Genomic DNA, 21,888 nt, shown 5'->3' with positions numbered 1-21,888 from the left:
TATTATGCAACTTCTTGCTGAAGTACATTTTGTTTGCACAAATGGAGTTTTGTGTTTTCTTAAGTCTTAAATAAGAATTTCACAGGACTATTCATGTGATCGTGACCCAGTTAATGCTACTCTTCTCTCTTAATTGTGAGCCAGTTCTCTTACACGGTTTGAAGGGCATTATGCTACTTCAAGGGCAGTCTTCATATGGCATCTTAATCCTAGACATTTGCCATTTATCTCGCTGTGCTTTTCAGAAGAGCAGTGGTGTATATCTGTTTCCTTAGATATGTCAGTTCAGGTCAATTGCTCTTTCCTACTCAAATCCCTCCTTCAGTGTTCTTGAACTTTCTTTATTTTCTATTTTATGTCTATGCTCAATTAACTTTATATAAGTGTAACTCTCAGGATTCAATGATATTATGTATGTTTGCTAAGCTAAAGCACAATTGTAAGTGATTGTAGGCTGGGACCTTAAATTGCTCCTGTGCACTTTCTACATAGTTTCTCCCTGGCTGTGTTCTAGGAATGGCTTCATTTCAGCAGTGGGGAATGGATTTTTCTATTGGAGATGAAAATATTTGAGGTTTTCAAGTATTAAGGAATTGTGTCATTCATCATAATGACTAAACCAATTCCTTTGACCTTTGTGAATGATGGCCCCCTACTAGCCTTAAAAATGGTGATTAATCCACTCAGCTGTGGTGTGGCAAACTAGATCTCAGGCTAAACCTTGCACTCTGGAACTTGAATCAAGTTGTTCCACATTTGAGAAAAGTATCGTAATCACCTTTGGCTGGAAGCCAGCATTATGTGAAACACCAGTTCAGTTCTGGTATCTCTGGTGAATTCAGGAACCACCAGACTGTTAGGCTGTTCTTTGATTTCCGTCATATATGCGCTTACTCATATCCTGGATGTGCCAAACCTTTCATGTGAAATTTTTTTTTGTTTAGAAATATCCAGACAAGCTCTGCCCTTTTCCCTATTTCTCATTTCACAGTCTTCATTGAGAATGAATAAATGCTTCTATGAAATTGTTTGTATTTCATGTGAAAGGGTCTCTGTAGATTATTAGAAGTCAGCAGCAGTAGTTCTGTTTTCTTATATGTAGTTTTGTTTCTAATTTTACTGTCTAGTAGTCATCATTATCTTAGATATTCACAGTTGCATCTTTTACTCTTCTTGTACAAACTGACTCCTCCACCCCAGTAGCAGTTGTCCTGTTCTCCCTTGATTTTCTTCCAGCATGCCTAAATCGTGTTCAGACAGATGCTAAACACAGTATTAAGACTGTATATTCTTCTCAGCTGTGTTGTGACTGCTCTCTGTGAAGTCTACACCATGAGACTTGTGGAGTCCACAATCACACTGGTACTCTTGCAGCCGTACTGTATTACAAGCTCATCACCCATTTGCAGCTCACTTTCACCCTGCACAATTTTTTAACATTCATTTCTGTGTCTGTTTCTTCAACTGAAGTATCTCTTTTTCTCATTTTTCCTTTTCATAAGTGTTTGCTGCTAGTTATGCAAGATGCATATTATTACTTCATGTCTGGGTTCTTACCACTCCCATTTATTTTTCTCACTGTTCTAGTCTGACATATTTGCAGCACTTCCCAGTTTTGAGATATCTTTGCATCTTAGACATTTTAATTTTAGTAATTTTCTATTTCCTGTTCCAAATCATTAAAAAAGTGATTAAGTAAATAAGAACTTAGTATTGACTTACTCTAAGCCACCTCAAAAGTTCTCTCCTCATCTTAATACATCATTCTTTGTTGTTGCTTAGAAGCTAGTCTATAAATCATGTGATATTGTCTTTATTGAGGAAATTAATTCAAATTGTCCTAGGTGAGGTTTCACAAGACCCTGTATGAAACAAAAGTAAAATTCAGATACAAGTATATTGTCATCTTTGTTTCAGTTACCTATTAATTCTGCAGTACTATTGAAAAAGCAGTCAAGTTTGTCCAGAATGGCTTGTTCATCATAAGGTCTTGATGCCTAATGCTCATCTTCCCGTGATTTTCTAGAGGTTTTATTATCATTTATATAGCACCATAAATTTGCAAAACACTAAAATTAGAATAAGCTGCATTCTTCTCCCTGAAGATCTCACGTTCTTAAAGGCCCATTAAAGCAGCAACAGCCACATAAATGTGCTTCACTGTCCTGCATAGAAAACCAGAGTCCTGTTGGACAAACAACAGTGGCATGGTAGCCACAGAGCCCTTCCCTACTTCTCCATTCTTTCTTACATTATATTGGCTAGTCATTGCCTTTAAAGGGCTTTATGTCTCAGGAGATGGATGATGCTGTTAGCTGAAGTATTGGGAATGGGAGAGAGCAGCTTTCCATGATCTCCCTGCCCTTCTTTGAACTTTTACCATGCAGATGCAATCCTTGTGTGGCCCTATAATGGAAAACTGAGCATTTTGAGTGTTGAACAGGATGTGATAAAATTTTGACCCAAGAGACTGAGAGTTTCTCTACCACTTAAGACTTAGTTTGCAGTCCTCTGCTTCATAGTTTTAACATGTTTTGGAGTTCTCAGTGGCTCTGTGACTATGGGTGCATAGGTATTCCAAACCCACTGTGGATGTTTGGAAGCAAGCTACATCTTTAATACAAACAAATGCAGAATATCAGCATAGAATAAGCATATGGACATAGACGACTTGTAGGTATTTCACTGCAAACAAGGTCAAGTTATGCTGGACCACAAAATATAGTTTAAATCAGTTCAGCTGGTGATCTTGTCCAGTATCTTATCCCTAATAATGATTAAAAGCTTATGCTTCAGAGTAGAAATTTTAGAATATTCCTAATAATTATATAGCTGTTACAGAAATAAATTATATCAGTGTTTGGATTTGCTTGCAAATATGAGAATTGATACTTTTATATTTTCCTAATCCTGCTTTATGTAACTATGGATTATACAAATACAAAGTCCAAAATGGTTTTTAAATTTTTCTTAATTATGATGCCATTTTTCAAATGAAAAGATTTTGGTACCTTCAAGGCAACTCCAGTTATAAAAAGGGAAATGATGTTTCAGGGAATCCTGTCAGGTCCTTAAGAATGACGCATAATCCAATATGTGAATCCTACTAATACCTTGCTGTGAATGATATTGAATGACAGCAAATTCCCTAGATTACTGACATACTGCATTTAAAAAAGAATCCTGGCATAAATGTAGATATTTGCTTTACTTACTATTTAAATGGAGTTCCTTTTATTCCTTAGAACTGCAAGATAGGAGTGTCCAGTTTGGTCCATTTATTTAATGGGCCACTGCCTTATTTTGTATTTGTCTCCTGTAAACATTCATTTTCTTGTTTACATATTGTTTGTTTGAGGTTTTTTTGATTATTATGTTTGCTTAAAATCTGCTTTTGTAATGTTAAATGTTTCAGTAAGTGATTAGCCATATTGCAAGACTGGCAAAGGGAGTTAGAGGTCCCAACATCAAAATATACATACATGGTACAAGGACATCATATTTGATATACAATATGTTGACTTCAAGTTTAAGTAACAAGTTGTCATCAAAGTGAAATCCATTTCAATTCACTTTAATCTAAAAGCATTATCAGATTGTGAGTAGCATAGATTAATTTATTTAACTCCATGCACAGAACAGCTTTCATATTCAGAGAAAACGTGCTCTGGGTTGATACAGGTGTCCCTGTCTCACAGCATGAGAACTGCCTGCCTCACACTCTCTTCCATTTCTTGTCTGTTTTATTTGTTTGGATAGTGTAACCTTAGCTCCAAAGGAGTTACCAGACAAAAGTTTTCAGGTTTTATTAAGATAGAAGATGCATGCTCTGGATTGATTATAGCCCTTTCAAACATTACTATACATTTATTGCTTTATTTCTTACAGGAATCCCATTTTCCGTGAAAAGTAGATCATGTTTAGGATGGCATCATACTTAAAATGGTGTTAGACAGCAGTGACATGCATTATTTGGATAGCAACTACCACATCATAAACTATAATAATGTAGATGATCTTATTCACTGTTTTGATATAAACATTAAATATTTACTTTTTATGCTAATGTCAGTTTTCAACTGTATCTACTAGTAGTTTGGGATTATTTTCATCTCCATTTGTTTGGGCCCGAGACAGACATTTGCCATAGTCCAGTGGTGTGAGTGTTTACACCAGAGTTAGGAAAACTAAATTCAAGTTCCTGATTCAAGGAATAAGTAATTATTGTGCAGTAGAGCAGCATGAACATGCAGACCTTGCCAACAAACAGATATGTAACAAATAACTGAGTTTATCACCAGTTTCATCTCCTAAAGGAAGTGGCATGCAGGCTCTCAATCTATTGATCAAGTTCACAGGAGGCAGTAAATCTTGCAAATCAGTGCTTAATGCAGGCAGCCTTGATTTATTTGAGCAGAAGGATTGTCTGCCTCATTGTGCTGATGAGGGTCTTCACAATTCTGTGGAGTTGTTTCTGATATTCTCTGGTGTGAGTTTACCATGACGTCTCAATATGATTTCCCCTGGGGAACTAATCGCTCAAGTAAGTGTTGGGCAGCCAGCAGCTGCATCATTAACAAAGTCATGAAACTCCTTTGTAGAATTTGGTTTCTAATTTATTGATGGGAACTCAGGAACACCAAAGTTACACTGACATCAAGTTTTCTTTGGAGGTCCTAACAGATATCAATACCTTTCAGGACAAAATCCTGAACAGCAGGTTCACGAAGCATACTTTTGATGACATCCTTTATCATTTGACATTCTGAGGTTGTATGGCCATGTAATTGTTTCATTTGTGTGTTGAGTATGCGTGTTTGGAGCTATACATTGCTTGTGGAGGTTGAAAACAATGTTAAAATTGTGACTTTCTCTCTCCAAGCCTTTCCTTGCAGTCCTGGTTGAAAATGAAGTAAATACTGATAAAGGTCAGAAGCATGTCTTGAGTCAGAATTTTCCAACAAATTACATCTTTTGTCTGAATTTCACAGTTGTTTTCTCTGTTTTGTCTTTACTGAATGATTGAGCTTCTGATGTATTGCTAGAACTACAGGATTCCCAGCAATATGGCTATTTCAGAAAGAGAAGCTAGGAAGGTTTAAGTTGAAAACCTTGAATAAAGTAGCTGTTTTCAAAACTTGAATTCCCATGACCCAATAACTTGAGAATCAAAAAAAAAAAACCCACCCAGACTGCCATTAAATATATGTTTCAGAGACCATTGATTTTTGAAAGACATCCTGCAAGTGCTGATTCTGCAAGCAGTTGTTTGTTATAATCAGATCTAAAAGCCCTTTATCTCCTACCAACTGATGGCTGCGCTATAACCTTTGGCTTCAGAATTCTGGTAGGAACATCGTACATATTTCTACAAAGAACGAAATTCTAACTGCCTTATCAAATAACAGCAGTACTCATTGTGTTTAACAGTGCTGGAAATTAGTTTCTCGGGCACTGATCTTGACAGGTCAGCTGTCACAAATTGGTAGACGTATCTGTAAATACATCGGTCCTAAAACCAAAATTCTGTCTGCAAGAAGTGGAACTTAAAATTGGCACACTTCTGAACAAATGAAATGTTCTGAAGCACAAGGATGCACAGGAAAAAAAAACCTCTGGAAAAGGCTTTCCTCATGTTCCATTTATCGACTTTATCTGCATAGCTTGTGTCTCCATAGAGAACACTATGGAGTTCTGTGCTGAAGTGGAATATGCTCCTCCTGCTTGCACCTACCCCTGATGTGTAAAAGAGGACTCTTTGTCTCTCTCCTTTTGAATAAAAGGAATAAATTTATGTTTTTGCACTGGCATGTTTCCAGCTCCTTTTATGATTTCTTAGTGTTAACACAGAATGCAAAATGTACAGTATTCAAAAAGGCTAAGGCCTTGATATGAAATCAGATAGAGTTTTTGAAAAGAAAAGGAATGGGAGAAGGAATTTAAATGTCAGTCCACCAGTGGTGAAGTAATAAATGATTGTGTTACGTTTCCCATTTTTTAATAAATATTTAATCATCATCTGCAGATTGTGCAAGCCATTTCGGCCAAAACCTTCCATTTGTCTTTATCATATACTTACTGCACAGGACAGCTGAAGAAGGCTTAGACAGTAAACTTTCTTTACAGGTTTGAGACACAATACATACCACATGCACCTATACTGGTCTTTGAAGTCTGTTGAACCATATTGATTTATGACAGCTGACAAATTGGTCGATTTTGTTTGGCAGTAGCAAAAGCTAAGAAACATCTGGACATATTTCAGAGCAAGCATCATCTACATTCGAATTTAAAAAATACCATAGCTATAGTTATCTACCTGTATTGCTGCAGACACTTTTATGTACAGAAGTTCATCTGTCACTCCAAACTGGCATCACAGAGGGAGAGTTCTCAATCTGAGATATTTAGCTTTCAGGAGTGTCATTAGAAAGCTGAATATTATTCAGTCATTCTCCTCCTCCATCCTCCAGGTCAGCTGGATAAAAGGTGGTGTAGCTTAATTCTTTCCTCTCCTGTGTCATCTTTGAATATTTAGTGACTATAGAATAATTTTCATCAGTTGTGATAGTTATGATGGCTTGAATATTCATTGGATATCCTGTTCTTTTCTAGTTCCCTATTTATTAGTTTAGCAAAACAAAACAAAAATAAAACTATACAGATCTCTCCCATGACATTTTATTTGTTGGTTTGATTTTTGAGGCTTTAGGATAAAACTGAAGTCATAGAAATAAATCATGTAGGACATCTAGCCATAGGCATTTTCAGTGAAATAAGTTCTTTCCAAGGTTTTGACTTGTTACATGAAAATTAGCTTCTGGCAGGAAGAAGCCACATTTCACAGATCTTGGACTATGTTTAATGTCTACAGGGCATGCCTTCAGCTAACAACACTGCTTCCACATATGTGAGCATAGTATGGGTGTTTAAGAGTAGAGATGAAAAAAAAAGGAGGAAACTGTCTCTACTTGATACTATTTATGACTCTTCTGAACAAAATGACACCATGGATTCTGTTTGAAGACAAAAGGAGTGTCTGACTGCTGCTGCTGCTGAAAAGCATATTTAGTTTGAATAATCCAAAGGTCACTTAAGATTGACTTTTCTGTTGAACTTATTCTATTGAATTTTACTGCATTTCTCTTCAGAAAATGCAGTAAAATTGATTTTTGAAGTGATACATTTAATGGAAAAATAAAATATTTAGATGTAATGTTCCAGGGAGATATCATGAAAACATGCATCCAGGTACATCTAGCAGACGCATGAAGTACTGGTAGATATGAGATATTTGATCACCAGGAGCCTGGGAACTTGAGAGGCTGTCATTGTTTTACTGATGACGTAGAAGTAGGGCATGAAGAAAGAAAATAGGACTTAAGATAGGATCTGAAGAAAGCTCGAGAGAAGAGAAGACAGTTTGACACTATAGAATCTGTGTCAAGAATTTATGACCATCAGTGAACAAGAATGTTATGCAGCAGGAAAAAAGTTCAGTCTTTGATAAGCAGTAGGGAATGATTTGAAAAGTAGGAGGGGATCTGTGCAGAGAGGGAAATGTGGGGTAGTGAGACCACAGATAATCCTGAAGACTGCTGGGCAATATAAACTTACTGGAGAGAAACGTCATATCAGTGATCTAAGTGAAATAATATGACAAATCCTAGAGATAATAGAGCAGTTATGTTACAGGCATTGATAAAAATGCATTCAGGCAAGGTACTCGTTTATGTCTGTCCTCCGAATCTCACTAATTCTGATTCTGTGTCAGAAAACACACACTTCTCTTATCCTCTCTATATCAGTTCTGGATTCGGTCAAGCTACTGTTAAATGTTTATGTAAATGCTGAAAGATTTCTGCCTAACAGTCCTTCAGACTCAGTGTACTTTCTGTTCTAGTTGGCAACGTGGGACTCTGAGAAAGGACTGAATGGTAGTCTACAAGAACGACGTCTGGGCAATGACTTACAAGGACTGACACTCAAAGTGGTGACTGTCTTGGTATGATCCTATTTGAGTTTAGGAAATGAATGCTCAAAATAAAAAGAATCTTACTGAGTATTTTGGGCACTTCCCTCAGTATTTTTCCCTATCATTTTCAGTTCTGTATTTTTAGATGATCAGTTACATAAGCAAGGAAGCTAGATGATGGTCTTCTATTATTTTATGTGAAGCTGTGCACTGTCGGAGACACAGAGCATTTGTTTGTTTGCTTATGCTGTTTTTCTGCATTGTAACTCCTATTGGGCATGGAACCAGCCCAGGGCCTGAGTGCACAGGGGTGTGTTCCAGATACTGCACTCTAACTGGGATATGCAGTTTCCAGCATTTCATGGATTTTAAGATCAGATGGGCCAATTATGATAATCTAATCTTGGCTCTTGTACACTGCAGGCTGTAAAATTTAATCAAGTGTTTCCTCCATCAAGCTAATAAATTCCCATTGAGATAAACTATATCTTTTAGAAAGGCATAGTCTTTCCAAAAAATCATTACGCTTTTGGGACTACTGTCTGTTAGTATCCGGAGTGGTAGCAGAGCTCCTGTCAGCTAAGTACTAAATTAGGGGCAAATTAGGGCTTGAATGCATTCCTGCCTAAAAAATTGTAGTTTGCAGCTTGCAGAATGTTGTGTCTTTTTGTGATTTTTATTTCTCTTTTTCTGAATCATGTTACAAATAGGAAGTACCACATAAGATCATTAAGGCACTCTCCTCGGCCCACAGTTTTCTTTCCTCTGTCTGGTGACAGGCAAGGTTGTGCTGTAGCTTATGTGTGAGGTGAGCAGATCCCTTCCATGAGAATGTCAGTACCAGGTTGCAAAGGTGGCCAACTGCGATGGCTGTGCCACCGGCAGGCCCTGCATTCCCCCACAGGAGAGCCCATGCCTGACAGAAAACATACCACAAAATGCTGCATTTTCTTTGTCCCAAAACATACTTTAATATAAAATACTCCAGGAACCAGTAACCATGAAGGTTATTCTTTGAATTTTAAAACTTTTAAATATTCACAAAATGCAGCATTTTTAGCTCTTGTTTCAGTATGTCTCCTGGATAAAAGTTTAATTATTGTCTGTAAAAGAGGGTTTTCTAAATCTGATATGCTCCGAGATAGATGGACAGTAGTATTGTTCCTATCTAGGACCCATGTGCTTAACTTAACATCTAAGGTAGGTATCTGTGCCCTCTTTATAGTCAGTGAAAAGAAGCAGGTACTTCAGAGAGCAATTCATCCTGCAGACACCAGGAAACCGCTAGAGGGGGTTGAGTTGTCCTCTGGAGTCTCTGCCTTTTCTCATGAACTGTGGAAAAAAAACTGTTTCAAGTTTCAGTTAAGATATTGTTTTGTTCTCAGGAAGAACCTTTTGTGATGGTGGCGGAGAACATACTTGGGCAACCAAAACGATATAAAGGATTTTCCATTGACGTCCTGGATGCGCTTGCCAAGAATCTTGGCTTCAAGTATGAGATATATCAAGCTCCTGACGGCAAATATGGACAGCAGCTTCAAAACAGCTCCTGGAATGGCATGATTGGAGAACTCATTAACAAGGTACACAGAGAAGAAGCTGCATTTAAAAAAAAAAAAAAAAAAAAAAAAAAAAAAAAAGAGGAAAAAAGAAAAAAAAAAAGAGGAAAAAAAAAAGAAAAAGACTCTTTGGAATAGTGTCAGAGCTTTCATTCCAAATTATAAGAGAATGAATTAGGATGAAAGCAGCAGTGCAGAACACTTCTGAGCTACGGGTGGTTTGAGTGTGGTGTAAACTGTGCAATTCAAGACCCTGTACACAGGATAGGAACTAGAGAGTCTGTTGTTCTATTTACTCCCAACTGTTCGCAACGCAAATTATATCAGTGTAAATCTGTGTGTTTGCATAGTTGTAAGAATAAGAAGAGAGGACATGTATGTGTGCGTGAATGAATGACTACAGAAAATAGCAAAAAAAATGTATTCTTCTTAAAATATTAATTACTATTATTTTAATTTGTGTCATTATGTCTTTGCTACCTGTTTGTAGGTATGACTATATTTGGGTCACTTTATGGCAATGTGTTTGATATGATCAACTGTTTGACTCCAAAACAGGAAAAGTGTCCCTAGTAATAAACCATAAAGAAGTGTTTTGAAGGACCAGAATTTAAACTGATCTAAAGATTATTCATTCATTTAAAACAGAGAGGACCAAATTTCTTTTCTTAATTACAGTCTTGCAAATCAGGAATAAGTTAATTGAAGTCCATTGAAGTAAATGGGGAAAGTCCATAGCTTAGAATCTCCTGGAGAATGAAATTAGAGAGTATTTTGTTCATGTTCTCACTATCTGACATGGGACAAATGTTAATCAAGAAGGAGAATCAAAGGAATTAATATTCCATGTTGCTGCACTTTGTAGAAAAGGTTACTCTTCTGCAGTGGAGTTATTATTGAAAGTGAAGGCTTTCTCATTATCTAGTAAGTAGGCAGCTCAGCATCTGGTAAGTAGACGTTTAGGAAGAAGTAGAAGCAATTAAAGCAATAGCAAATGTGTTTATGATAATGTGATATTCTTGCTTGGTGCTAGAAAATATAAAGAACTTTTTACTTATTTTGCATTGACATAATCTGTTTGAATTTCATTGATTTGAAAATGTGGTAAGAAATTCTGTTAGTTTTTTGGAAATTGCTTTCTTTGAAGCAACAAAGTATCTGTTATGGTATTTTTTAAATGGTATTTCTGCTACTAGCTTTTCCACTGACTCCAAAGGATTTCAAAGCAGACCTCCCTCACCTAAATTTGCTTTACTTTCCTAATAAAATGTAGAGATAGGAAAGAGAAAGTACATTATATTTTTTGAAGAGAACTGTTTTTATTAGGATGGAAAAATATTCAAAATCTAATTGCAGCTCTTTAAAAGCTTTGGGAATCTTACTTATTAACACCTGTTTTATCTTTCATTGAATTTGCATACTCTTTAAGGACCCTCTACATGTACAACCTACTTGCTTACTTGCTTTAAATGTTGAGGTCCAAGCAGTTTCAGGAGCTAAGTTCCCTTTGATGCATTCTTCCAGTTACTAGTTTTTGCTATCACTTTATTCATAGTAAAAAACCAAACAGAATCTTCCCCCCAGTTGTCATATGAAATCACTTCATGAATATGGGCAGTTGGCAACTCTGCAGGGAGAACAACAAACATTAGCTCTTCACACCCTGCTATGAAACACACAAGCTAAATAAATGGTGTTTCTTTCTTATTGTTTGCAGCACACCAGGTTAATATGGTTTGGAGTTTTAGGTGTCCTTTGAAAAACAAGTGAGGGATAAAGGTTAAATAAATTGCACTCATTCCGGAGTGGAGTCAGGGTGATGTTTTTTGTTCTACAACACTTTGACAGGGTATGTTTCACTATTTTGCTTTAGACAAGTGCAATTAATTAGCGTTCAAATGATTCTGGTTTTATTTTTAGACAATTTATTTTAATTTGTCTAAATGTGTTAAATTATAGAAAGAAATGCATGGTTCTTAAAAAGCTTCTCCTTAAGGCTCATGCTGGCAGAATTGATGGTGAAAGGAAAAGATCTGATCTGTTGCGTTTGTCTCGCAGAGAGCAGACCTAGCCATCTCAGCCATCACTATAACACCAGAACGGGAGAGTGTTGTGGACTTCAGCAAGCGGTACATGGACTATTCCGTGGGGATCTTAATCAAAAAGCCTGAAGAAAAAATCAACATCTTCTCTCTCTTTGCTCCTTTCGACTTTGCGGTGTGGGCTTGCATTGCTGCAGCCATCCCTATAGTTGGTGTCTTGATATTTGTCTTGAACCGCATCCAGGCAGTCAGGGCACAGAACGCTTCCCAGCCGAGCCCTTCTGCTTCCTCCACTCTCCACAGTGCCATCTGGGTCGTGTACGGCGCCTTTGTTCAGCAAGGTACTTACTCTCTTATAAACACCACTGATGGATGTTCAGAAATGTTCTGCCTTGGGTAAAGCTGGTCAGGACATTTTAGTCTTGGCCAGAACGGTCTAAAGATGAAACAGAAGGCTCATACAGGGAGGTAATATGTTTTATTAGCCCAGCTGATGAAAAGTGGGATGAGGTAGGTAAGTTTGGGGGGTTATATTCTGCTTTTCTGTCTCTCAGTAAGTCCAGAAAAAATATTTCATGCATGCTTTTCCACTTTGTGAAAGTTATCACATGACAAATAAACTACAGAGCTGCTTGGTGTGGAATTACAACACTTCTCCAACTCTGAAACTGGTACCTTTTCTAGTTGTTTAAATTAATTTCATTTTAGAAATGTATGTGTTTTTGGACTAATGTGAGACAGGTTATCTTTTGGTTCTTTGAACTGAATAGGAAAATGATTTGTAGTCATGTAACTAACTTTACACTCTCAGGAATCTCTAGGCATAGGACTAATCCTATTGAATTAAGTAGGATTGCTACCATTAACAAAGTTACTTTCGTAAATATTTGTTTGCAAAATCTGCCCACACAGTTTTTGTCCCATATCTATAATGTTAGTACTATTCTTGGAAGGCAGGTTTTGTTGAATGCTAACATATAGGTATGTTGTTAACTTTTTTCTATAGTTTTTTCATTGTGATTGGAAGCTTATAAAGCTTCAGCTTGAAAATCCTTACTATTGCTATGAAACTTGGTCCTTCATCTCATTAAGGTAGCATCCCTGATGTGTTTAACTACAGTAAGATATAATGAGCACAAACATATGCTGAATTGACTTGCACCAGCTGTATGATAAGGTTTGGTCTCCAACAATGTTCAGGCATAACTGTGCTTGAAGCCTGCTAGAGAGAAATCTTCACATTTGAAATGTTGTAAAGAGTAACAAGTAAAGGCACTAATGCTTCAGCCTTTGCAGATTTAAATACAGCACAGATAGCACACAAACCATTGGACAGTTTTGTGGTTTTTTTTCGAAATCTAAAATGGTCATTGAAAACAGAATATTACTATATTAGTTGTGCTTCACCATTAAACTTTCTTTATTTAGAATATTTTTCATGTTCTGTAGATTTGACCCTCAATAATTCCCAAGGGAAATATTTTGAAAGATTATTTTCTAGAACAGTATCCAGGGCCAAGAGGCTGACCGGAGAAAAGGTAAATTATCAGTCTTAATGGAAGCAGTGCTTTTCTCACAGTGAAAGGGCGGCCTGGAGGGGAAGCAGAAATGCAGAGAGGTAGCTCCAACAAAGTTTAATATAAAAGGACACACAGAAGGTGATCGTAAATGGAAGCTGCTGAGAGACCCTCATTTTCTCTGTTTGTTTGCAGGGGGGGAATCTACTGTCAATTCTGTGGCTATGCGCATTGTAATGGGAAGCTGGTGGCTCTTCACTCTTATCGTGTGCTCTTCCTACACAGCGAACTTAGCAGCATTTCTCACAGTATCAAGAATGGATAATCCTGTAAGGTAAGAGCCTCTTCTTAACATCAAGCCAGAAACCTGGATTTCACAGAAAGGTATTATCCATTTGAGCACTCATTCTTGCAAGAAGGAGATAACTTTCTAATAAAATACTCTGCTTATTTGCAGTGGCTGCTTTTCTCTTAACCCTCCTTCTCCTTCACTTCTACAACCCCCAAGCAGTTTTGACAGATGCATGGAGGGGACAATGGCACTTTAATTGTGTATTTTTCCAGATGAGATGACTTTCATGTTTATATGTATTTTGCTTAACTAGAGCTCTCACTGCTTCAGCTGTCTTTATTTCTTTGCTGAACATCAGATGGAACTGTCACCTCTAGGGAACTATGTAACATTTCATTTCTCACCTTCAGTGTGTAATTTTATGTTCTCAATATTTTGATATACACTGTTTTTTTATACTGTTATTTGCATGTAAGGTAATATAGGTGATCTTTTAAAATATAAATGGCCGAAATATAAATGGCCAGATTCAGTGGCATTATTTGCAGAAAAAGCTTCTTCTCAAGGAGGAAAAGATAACCGAACCTGACTCCAGGATAATAGATGTAATATAGCAGTTGTTTTATTAAATTTATATACAATTCTCTACAGTTGTGTTGGCAATATTGCGATGATGAATTACAGCTTCTGTAACAAACCCAATTTATCTTGCACCTTTGACTTCTCTCCCCTGCCGTTTGCCTACTAATCCATACCCAATGAAAATATTTTCAATACACCTGACCTCTGAGCAGCTCCAGATTGCTGCTGGTTGTTTGGTGGCAATTTGTGTGTGTGTGTGTAATTTGTTTTTCTTCAGAAAATTTAAAGGCTAAAGAATGTTTTCAATTTTTCTCTCAAAACACAGACAAAACTTCCAACTTCACACTGTCATGGAGTACTGGGAGGGCCGTTGATCTTCCATGGTCAATGTTGACAGGATTAGAGCCTGGTATCTCATGTTTGGTCTGATGGTGATGGAGTGGAGAGGTGGCCAGAGGACAGGCAGTGTGACACAGGCTCTCCTCCTAGAAAATGCTGAGCCAAGGATTTTAGGTGCTAGAGAGCGACACAATTACTCTGTTGGTCTCACTTGGGGTTGCACTGGAAAACTGGGACTGTAATCTTTGTGCTCAGCTCCTGAAACAGAGGCATTGGCACTTAGGTGAGGCTGGCACGCAAAAAAGCTACTTTGGCCTTCTCTGTGGTATCTGCACAGAAGGACGTAAATAAGTGCCTTTCTCATAAACATGAATTTAACAGTATTTCCAATTTTTAACTGCCATTGTGTACTTGCAGGTAATGTAATTCTTTGTATGGATATAGTGTTATAATAATAATAACAACCCCAGCCCAAAACAATAAAAAGTTTTGTTTTTAAATTAATTTTCTGTTAGTTTGGCCAAAATAAATGGGTTTTAACAGTTAATAGAAATAAGAACTGCAAGTAATTTCTGGAGATAACATGAGAAACTGAACAGAATATAACTACCGCAGAGTATGTGCGAGGCCTGGCTGTAATGGGAATAAGGTTAAGCTCAATGAATAAATTGCTCTTGAAACGCAAGAGAGAAATAGTTATCCGGAATAATGATCTTCTCAAAATTTCCTGAAAGTTCTAGTTCCTTCATGGCAGAAAATATTGTCTGCTTGGTGTACTGAGCACCTCCCAAAACTCAGCAAAGTTCAGAGGAGGACAAAAGTTGGGTTGAAATGCAGTAAGCAATCTGCAAAAAGAGACACAGGTTTAAGAGCAGAACTATGAATTATTAGAGGAGGCCTTTGAGGCTGAGCTATTACAACATTTACTAGTGGTTTTGATTCCCCTTCTTATTAAAATGAAAGGACATTGCTAAGAATCTTGAGGGAGGGGGAGACAATTTTGGGGTAAAGGAGCTGCTTGGCGTTGTTTTGGGACTTTAGAGCCCAGATGCCACTTTTCAGGTTCCCAATATCACATCCCCCTGCACAAGGTGAGGATACAGAAGGAAGAAAGCACTCTCCTGTGATCTGCAAATGCCAGCAGAATAATTCAGGTGCCAAACCAGAAATATCTAGAGTAATTTAAGTTGCCATAAGGTTCACTGCCTGTGCTCCAGCTACTTGGCTATAAGGGCAGACATCTCTATTAGGTGTTGTCAGCCACCATGTGGATTATTCATGTTGTCTGGAGTGTCTAAAGTGGTCCCGGATGCTTTGGCTTAGGCACCCAAATCATTCCCCAAATAATCTGAAATGATAGCTGTCAGAAAACTCTTTGATTTGATCACTGGTTGGCATAACTGAGCCAGTTAAGGGACTTGCTTGTCTTGGCTTGCCCATGGCTACTTTACAAGGTTTGCAGAATGTCCCTGACATCCTGCTTCTCAGAAAGAGAGAGAGAGAGAGAGAGAGAGATCTGGACTAAACCCTCTCATTGAAAACTGCTAGTGCCTTAGGAGAGAGGAGGTGGGGTAAAGAAACAGGTTCTCCGGAAACTCTGTTGAGCCTTCATCCATTTCTAAGCTATGATGAAGATATTTTCATGTCCCCACTCTTTAGCAGAAACATCTTATAAAATGTTGTGTCAGATTTAGAACAAATATTTTTCCTGAGAAAGTAAATTACTGCCTTATATGAATGCATTGTGGACTGGTGTCTCAGCTCCCCGCAGTACTTTGCTTCAGCATCATATGATGTGGAGTGACTATTTTCGCCTTTCTAAATTTGCCACTCAGCTTGCCCGCATTATATCTTTTATGGACCCAGAAAGGAATACTTTTTTTCCGTTCCAAAGGAATCAATTTTTCCCACCGAAGGAGACACAATGAATTATAGCTGAAAACTTGCTCACCAAATCCATCTGTGTATACTTCCATTGTTAAGAAACCAACCCCCTGTGCTCTCAGTAAATGTGTGCTGTTATCTCTCCCTCCATAGGAAAGTCCTCTAGTGTTCAGTACTGCTGCTGCTAAATTGCCAGCAGGAGAGAAAATAGTATTATGGTGCTGCAGTAGCTGCAACATAGTTAAGATTTTCATTACAAGACTGATTTTCTTCCCAAGCCCCCTCCAAAATGCCTAATAAAAGTTGTTCCAGCATCAAATTTGGCATGTGTGGTCTGTAACTAGCAGAATAGGAGTATGTTTGATTGAATAACTAGGTGTCAATCAACCCAGTGATCCTTACCTCCACAATTTCACTGCAAAACAAGTGTGTCATAGAAATCATAAATGATGTTTATTAGAAGGGGTTTCGTGAGACATTCACTGAAGCAAAGCTGAACTGCTGGAAGGCAGATTTTTAGAATTAGCACGTCAGATGAAAGCCTGTAGATGAAGGAATAAGTTTTTTTAAATCTGGTATTGGCAAATCTCAGAAGACTTTTCCACCCTGCCACGAGTTTCAGGGACTGCCTGTGGCTCACAGAAAGGTGACATACCCAGAGCAGGAGGCAAAGCAGAAAGCAGTTTTGATATGCTGCCTGTATTTCTGTATTTCCTGACAGAGACTTCCTAAAGCCGAAATGGGTTCCCAAGTGCTGTGTTGTCCAGGTGCTCAGATCCCATGTAAGAAACATGCTTATCTTGGAAAGAACAGAAATCTTCTCCTTGGATTTTCCCAAACCCTCAAGAGCTTTATCACAAGCATGATAACAGGGAGAGGCACTAGCTTTCTGGTCTGGCACAGCTGCATGTGCTGCCTTGCTCCTCACACGTCCCATGTGCCCATCACACATGCCACTATGACAGGGTGGTGGGGAGGGTCAGAACGTGGCATTTGAGACCCACATCAAAACCTCTGACCCTTCAGAAGATTGAGGATAGCAGAAAATAGTGTGAACCTTCCTCAGCTGTCTTCTATTTTCCAGTTGCTAATGGTTGGTACTTCTGCACTCCTTTGCTCTTTTAATACTGCTTGTCTGAATCCTCTGTCTAAATTACCTCTTGTGCTCTTCTCATCTTCTCTCTGCCCCAACCTCACAACAAGGGAACAAAGGCAATGTAGTGGTTACCTCACAATTTCTGCGTTCATGGAGATTCACAGGCAGGGCAGTGAACCATCAAGCAGATTTCCTGACTGCATGGGGATAAAGGAGCAAAATGTTACCCAGTTCCAAAAGAGAAGGTATTTTTTGCAAATGTGCTGGTGGCAACCACTTTGGAGCTCAGGATAAGAAGCCGTGATCCATGTTCTAACTTTGTAAATTAGCAATTCTTAATTTTTGCTTTTAACTAGAAGTCTAGGTAATGTATAGAGCCTGTGCTAATCCTTGACAAACTTATTTAAACCCATATAATTTGCATTTATTATTCTAATATTTGCCTTCAGAACTGTATGCAGCTGAGAAGTCTTCTAATGGATCAGTCTGCCAAGTAAGGGCTGAATTATTACATGAGAGTTTGTTCTTTCTTTTGTCTTATTACGTTTTCAAGCAGCCCTTGGACCTTCCGTCTGACCTTCCATTTGTAATTATGAGTTTAATTAGCAGTGACTTAACTTCCAGTTTCATTTCTTGTTAACAAGCAGACTACATGCAGTTCAGTAGCTGCACAGATATTCTGAAGCTCAGGTTTAGGAGAGCTTGTCTGACAAGAGGTTAAGAATCATGCAGGAAAAATAGGACATAAAAAAGTAGGCTATTTGCAAATTCAAAAGAATTTAAATTTAAGATTTTATGAAATTGATCCTTAACATTTGCACATGCTATGGATGTTTTGAAAGGCATCTGTATATATGCATTCATGGACTGCATACAAACGCACGTTAGCTCTGCTTTTAAGTTCACAGCTGTTGTTTCATGATTTGAGATTTCCTTATTTGCATTTTAATCCCCAAATTTCATGTGTTTTGGTGACAGCTGAAGATGTACTGCAAGCTTAGTTGGGGTGATAGTCTGGCACTTGGAAGACTTGGGTACAAATTCTTTTTCTACCACAAGCTTTGTTTGATCTTGGCAAGCTTAGCCTCTTCTCTGTTTCAGTTCCCTTTCCATACAACAATTTTTTTCATATCTTATATGACAAGTTGTCAGTTTAGCTGCTTTAAAGATGATGGCCAGAAATGACCATATTATAATAGCTCTGCAGGTATCAAAAAACCATAGATTTTCTGTGTTGCTTACAAAACAGGAACAATCTCAGAATGTTTTAGAAGAAAATGAGGGAAGTATTTTGAAGATGCCAGCTAGAGGGAAATGAACAAAGGTTTCATCTGCTGTAGTTAAGTGGATTTGATAGGGTTGGTAGCAAGAACCTCACAGGGATCTCTCTCTATTTGCAGTGATTTTGCCTTGAAAATCCTTGTGTTTGAAAACAACCTTTCTGTTGTTAATATCATATGTGGCTTTCTAAATATTTCATTGGATTTTCTTTTGTTATGTTTAATTTTGTTATGTTCAATTTGTACTATGTTTTGCAGTGTCTGTGCAGCACCTCAGGCACATTGACAGGAGGCATGTATGAATGAGCATGATAAAAAATAATTATTGTGATTATTATTTAAGGCCTGTGAGCAAAAGCTTCAATCATTAAATAACTAGATTAAGTTCATCCATAAAAATGAAGGCTAAAAAAGAGTGTAAGAAAGATGCAAGTGAATGAGCAAGGACAAAAACTCAAAACTTTTTTTTTCTTTCCAGAACATTCCCTGTTTAGACCACATGGAAGAAATGCCATGGGAAATGCTCTGCAAGTTATGCAGCAGGGCAGCAGTGCTCAAGGGCAGAGCTTGCCAGCCATTTGCCTTCAGGCACTGTTCAGGACAAGACACTGTGTTGTTGCCAGTGCTAGAACCCCCATTGTCTATCTTTTCATTTCACTTTGATTCATGGTGTTGCCCAGTGGGTGCTTCTGGGAAGCCCAGGGCTTCACAAAGTCTGGAGCCTTTTAAAAGCTTTCTGAATGTTGGCATATGCCTTTCAACTGTGGTTTAAAATGGATCCTAATTACTTCTGTAATTGAGTAAGCAGGCAAGCATATAAGTGCAAATATTTCCCAAGGACATTTTTCTGGGAAAAATAAGAATGCACAGCTGAAAATCAAGCTTGCATTCTCTCTCTCCAGTTGCCATTATAAAAATGTGGCATATGTTGGAGATCAATGGAAAACCAACAGATTTGTGATTCCACACCCTCTTCAATTCTACTTTTACAACACCTATATCATAGCATCTCTTCATTTGTTCTTGTTACTGGGAATTTCTGTGACTTAAGTGGGTTGAGGTATTAACATTCAGATTCACATACAGTTTAGAGAACAAAATGATTTGGATATGACGTTAGCAAAATCTACCATCTGTGCAGGTAATAAAATGATTTTTTAATTATTTTTTTCTTTTGCTTTGGAAGATTTTTGTGAAAATGGAGCAAGAGCAACAACCCTCATGACAGGCTATCAAAGTGTACATGGATTGGTTCAAATCTGAGATTTGATACGCAGTCTCTTCTCAGTTCAGATTGAGTCACCTTTTAAGTCAGATTTTCTCATGTTAATATAGGTTATTCACTGGCTGTCCATACAGTAGAGTAGCTGTATGCTTTCCGCATACATTAAATCTTGTTGGCCCCTGACTTCAGCCTTCTTTGTTGTAGTATGTGGTTTCTTTTTATTACAAGGACGGTACCTATGGCTTACTTTGTTGGGTTTTATTTTCTATTTGACTCCTAAGGGATAAACAATACAAAATGCAGTAACAGAAGACTTTTGCCAAATAGGATATTTATATTTCTCTTGTTTTTCTCTAAAGAAGCTGATTTAATGTCTTATATGAACTGATAATGAAATTTAATATAACAGGATATTAAAAAGGTAAAATAATGATCACTACAGCAATTCAAACAGAGATGGCCTTAAAGCTTCAGACACCTCCTAACTGCAAAGACTACCTCAGCCCACCATTTTTTAAGGACAAAAACAGGAGTAAGAAGAAAAACTTCACAATGAATTCTGTCTTGGAAAGGGATTCTGGGTGTGGAACAACCATTAAAGCAGGCTTGCCAGTGTGCTCAAGTATTTGAGTTTCACTCCTGCAAAAGCACTAGTATTTTTTTCATTATATCAGATAGATATTTATTTGACCTACAATGCAAAATTACCTAACTGCTTTTTGCATGTTAATATGCTATTCCATGTGTTTGCCTGCTGGCCATGCTTGCTATTCTTTTGGACAGACAGATACTGTTACATACTCCTATGGTATATATCTCTGTCAGAAGAGTATTTAAACAAAGACCCTCAAAGTGGGAAGCCAGGTAGAACCTGAAAAAAATATAAATATTGTCATGACACTTGCTAGTGAAACAGCTGCCTGGAAGAAACAAAACACCTGTAAATTTATTTATATTTTATACTATTCATCTATGCTGGTCAGAGTCATTAGTGTAACAATGGGCTTTATTATAAAAGCCATGCAGGTTGTTCTATTATAGGGTAATATAGTGCATATTTCTGCATAGGTTTCCAAATCATTCAGAGTCGGGAAGTCTCTCTGAAAGAAACCCTGCAGCCAGAACAATGAAGTAAATTGCATTTGCAAAACTACCAGTAATTAGTAAGCACTTTATCACAGTAAGTTACTTCCTGTGAAACAATGAGATGGAGTTGAAAGTAGGTGTACCTACTTGTAAGAAGGGAAAGCTGTACCTGTTGGCTTACTTGCTGTCAGCTCAGACAGGACATACATGAGCTTCCAACTCTGTTAATCTGTTGCGTGTTTTGGAAAACGCTTAATTTGCTCATGTAGAAAAAAAAAGTCTTCTCATCTTGCACAGTTCCTCACCAACATCTCCATGTGAGCAGTGGTTCTGTCATTCTTGTACCATGGATGTTCAGCACCAGAATTTCCCACCCTCCTGGCAGAAAAAGTAATTTTCCCACCTTCTGTTCATTGCCATATATTTAATGTCAGCAGGATGACTGAGTATAAAGAACATGCACTGAATTGTTTATTTCTTTAGATTATTTTGGATGGAGGGAGGAGAGGGGAAAGAAGGGAAATTTCCAGCAGGAGCAGAGGAAGAATGCTTGCCCAGCCATCCTCCCAGAGCAGTGGTTGGTTGGTTAACACTGACCAGTGTCACCATGCTATGGTCCATCCTGTGCTCTGCTTAGATGATCTGTCTTTCACATTGCAAGGTTTGAATTAATAGCCTACAATAAAAATTAAGTAATGATCGTACCTCCTATAGCTTATAGAAGTTCAGTTCATGCAATCAATTCAAAAGCTGATCTCTTGGAGCAAAGTTCAGCAGCCATTCTTTCAGAGAGTAAAGATTGAGCATGCCTATACTGTAGGTTGAGTGTTTCAGTTTTGGTCAGCTCAGTGCACTGTCATCTGTTTCATGCTGTGCTGATGAAATCAGCCATAAATTAAGAAATCATACTTTGTATAGGATAGCTGCGGTACAGGCAGGTGTCTTTTTACCAGCTCTGCTGTGGACACAGAAACTTCAGTTGAGGGATAATGCAAATAGCTTTGTGCAGTA

General features: G+C 37.8%; 1 protein-coding gene across 5 annotated transcripts in view; it reads left to right on the top strand.

Moving 5' to 3' along the window:
- GRID1 (glutamate ionotropic receptor delta type subunit 1) overlaps positions 1–21,888 on the top strand; it is a 542,571-nt gene that overhangs the window by 478,859 nt on the left and 41,824 nt on the right. For all 5 annotated transcript variants that reach the window (XM_009465956.2, XM_087766071.1, XM_087766069.1 and 2 more), the window contains 4 exons: positions 7,904–8,005; positions 9,361–9,558; positions 11,593–11,917; positions 13,289–13,427. In XM_009465956.2, coding sequence (XP_009464231.1) covers positions 7,904–8,005; positions 9,361–9,558; positions 11,593–11,917; positions 13,289–13,427 — 764 coding nt within the window. The remainder of the gene's footprint in view (positions 1–7,903; positions 8,006–9,360; positions 9,559–11,592; positions 11,918–13,288; positions 13,428–21,888) is intronic.

Source organism: Nipponia nippon, unplaced genomic scaffold (assembly GCF_047370975.1).
Source record: "Nipponia nippon isolate SJK-2023a ecotype South Korea unplaced genomic scaffold, ASM4737097v1 scaffold_3, whole genome shotgun sequence".
NCBI classification, from domain to species: Eukaryota; Metazoa; Chordata; class Aves; order Pelecaniformes; family Threskiornithidae; genus Nipponia; species Nipponia nippon.
Note: the sequence above shows the minus strand (reverse complement) of the source record. Positions and strands in the feature narration are given on the sequence as shown.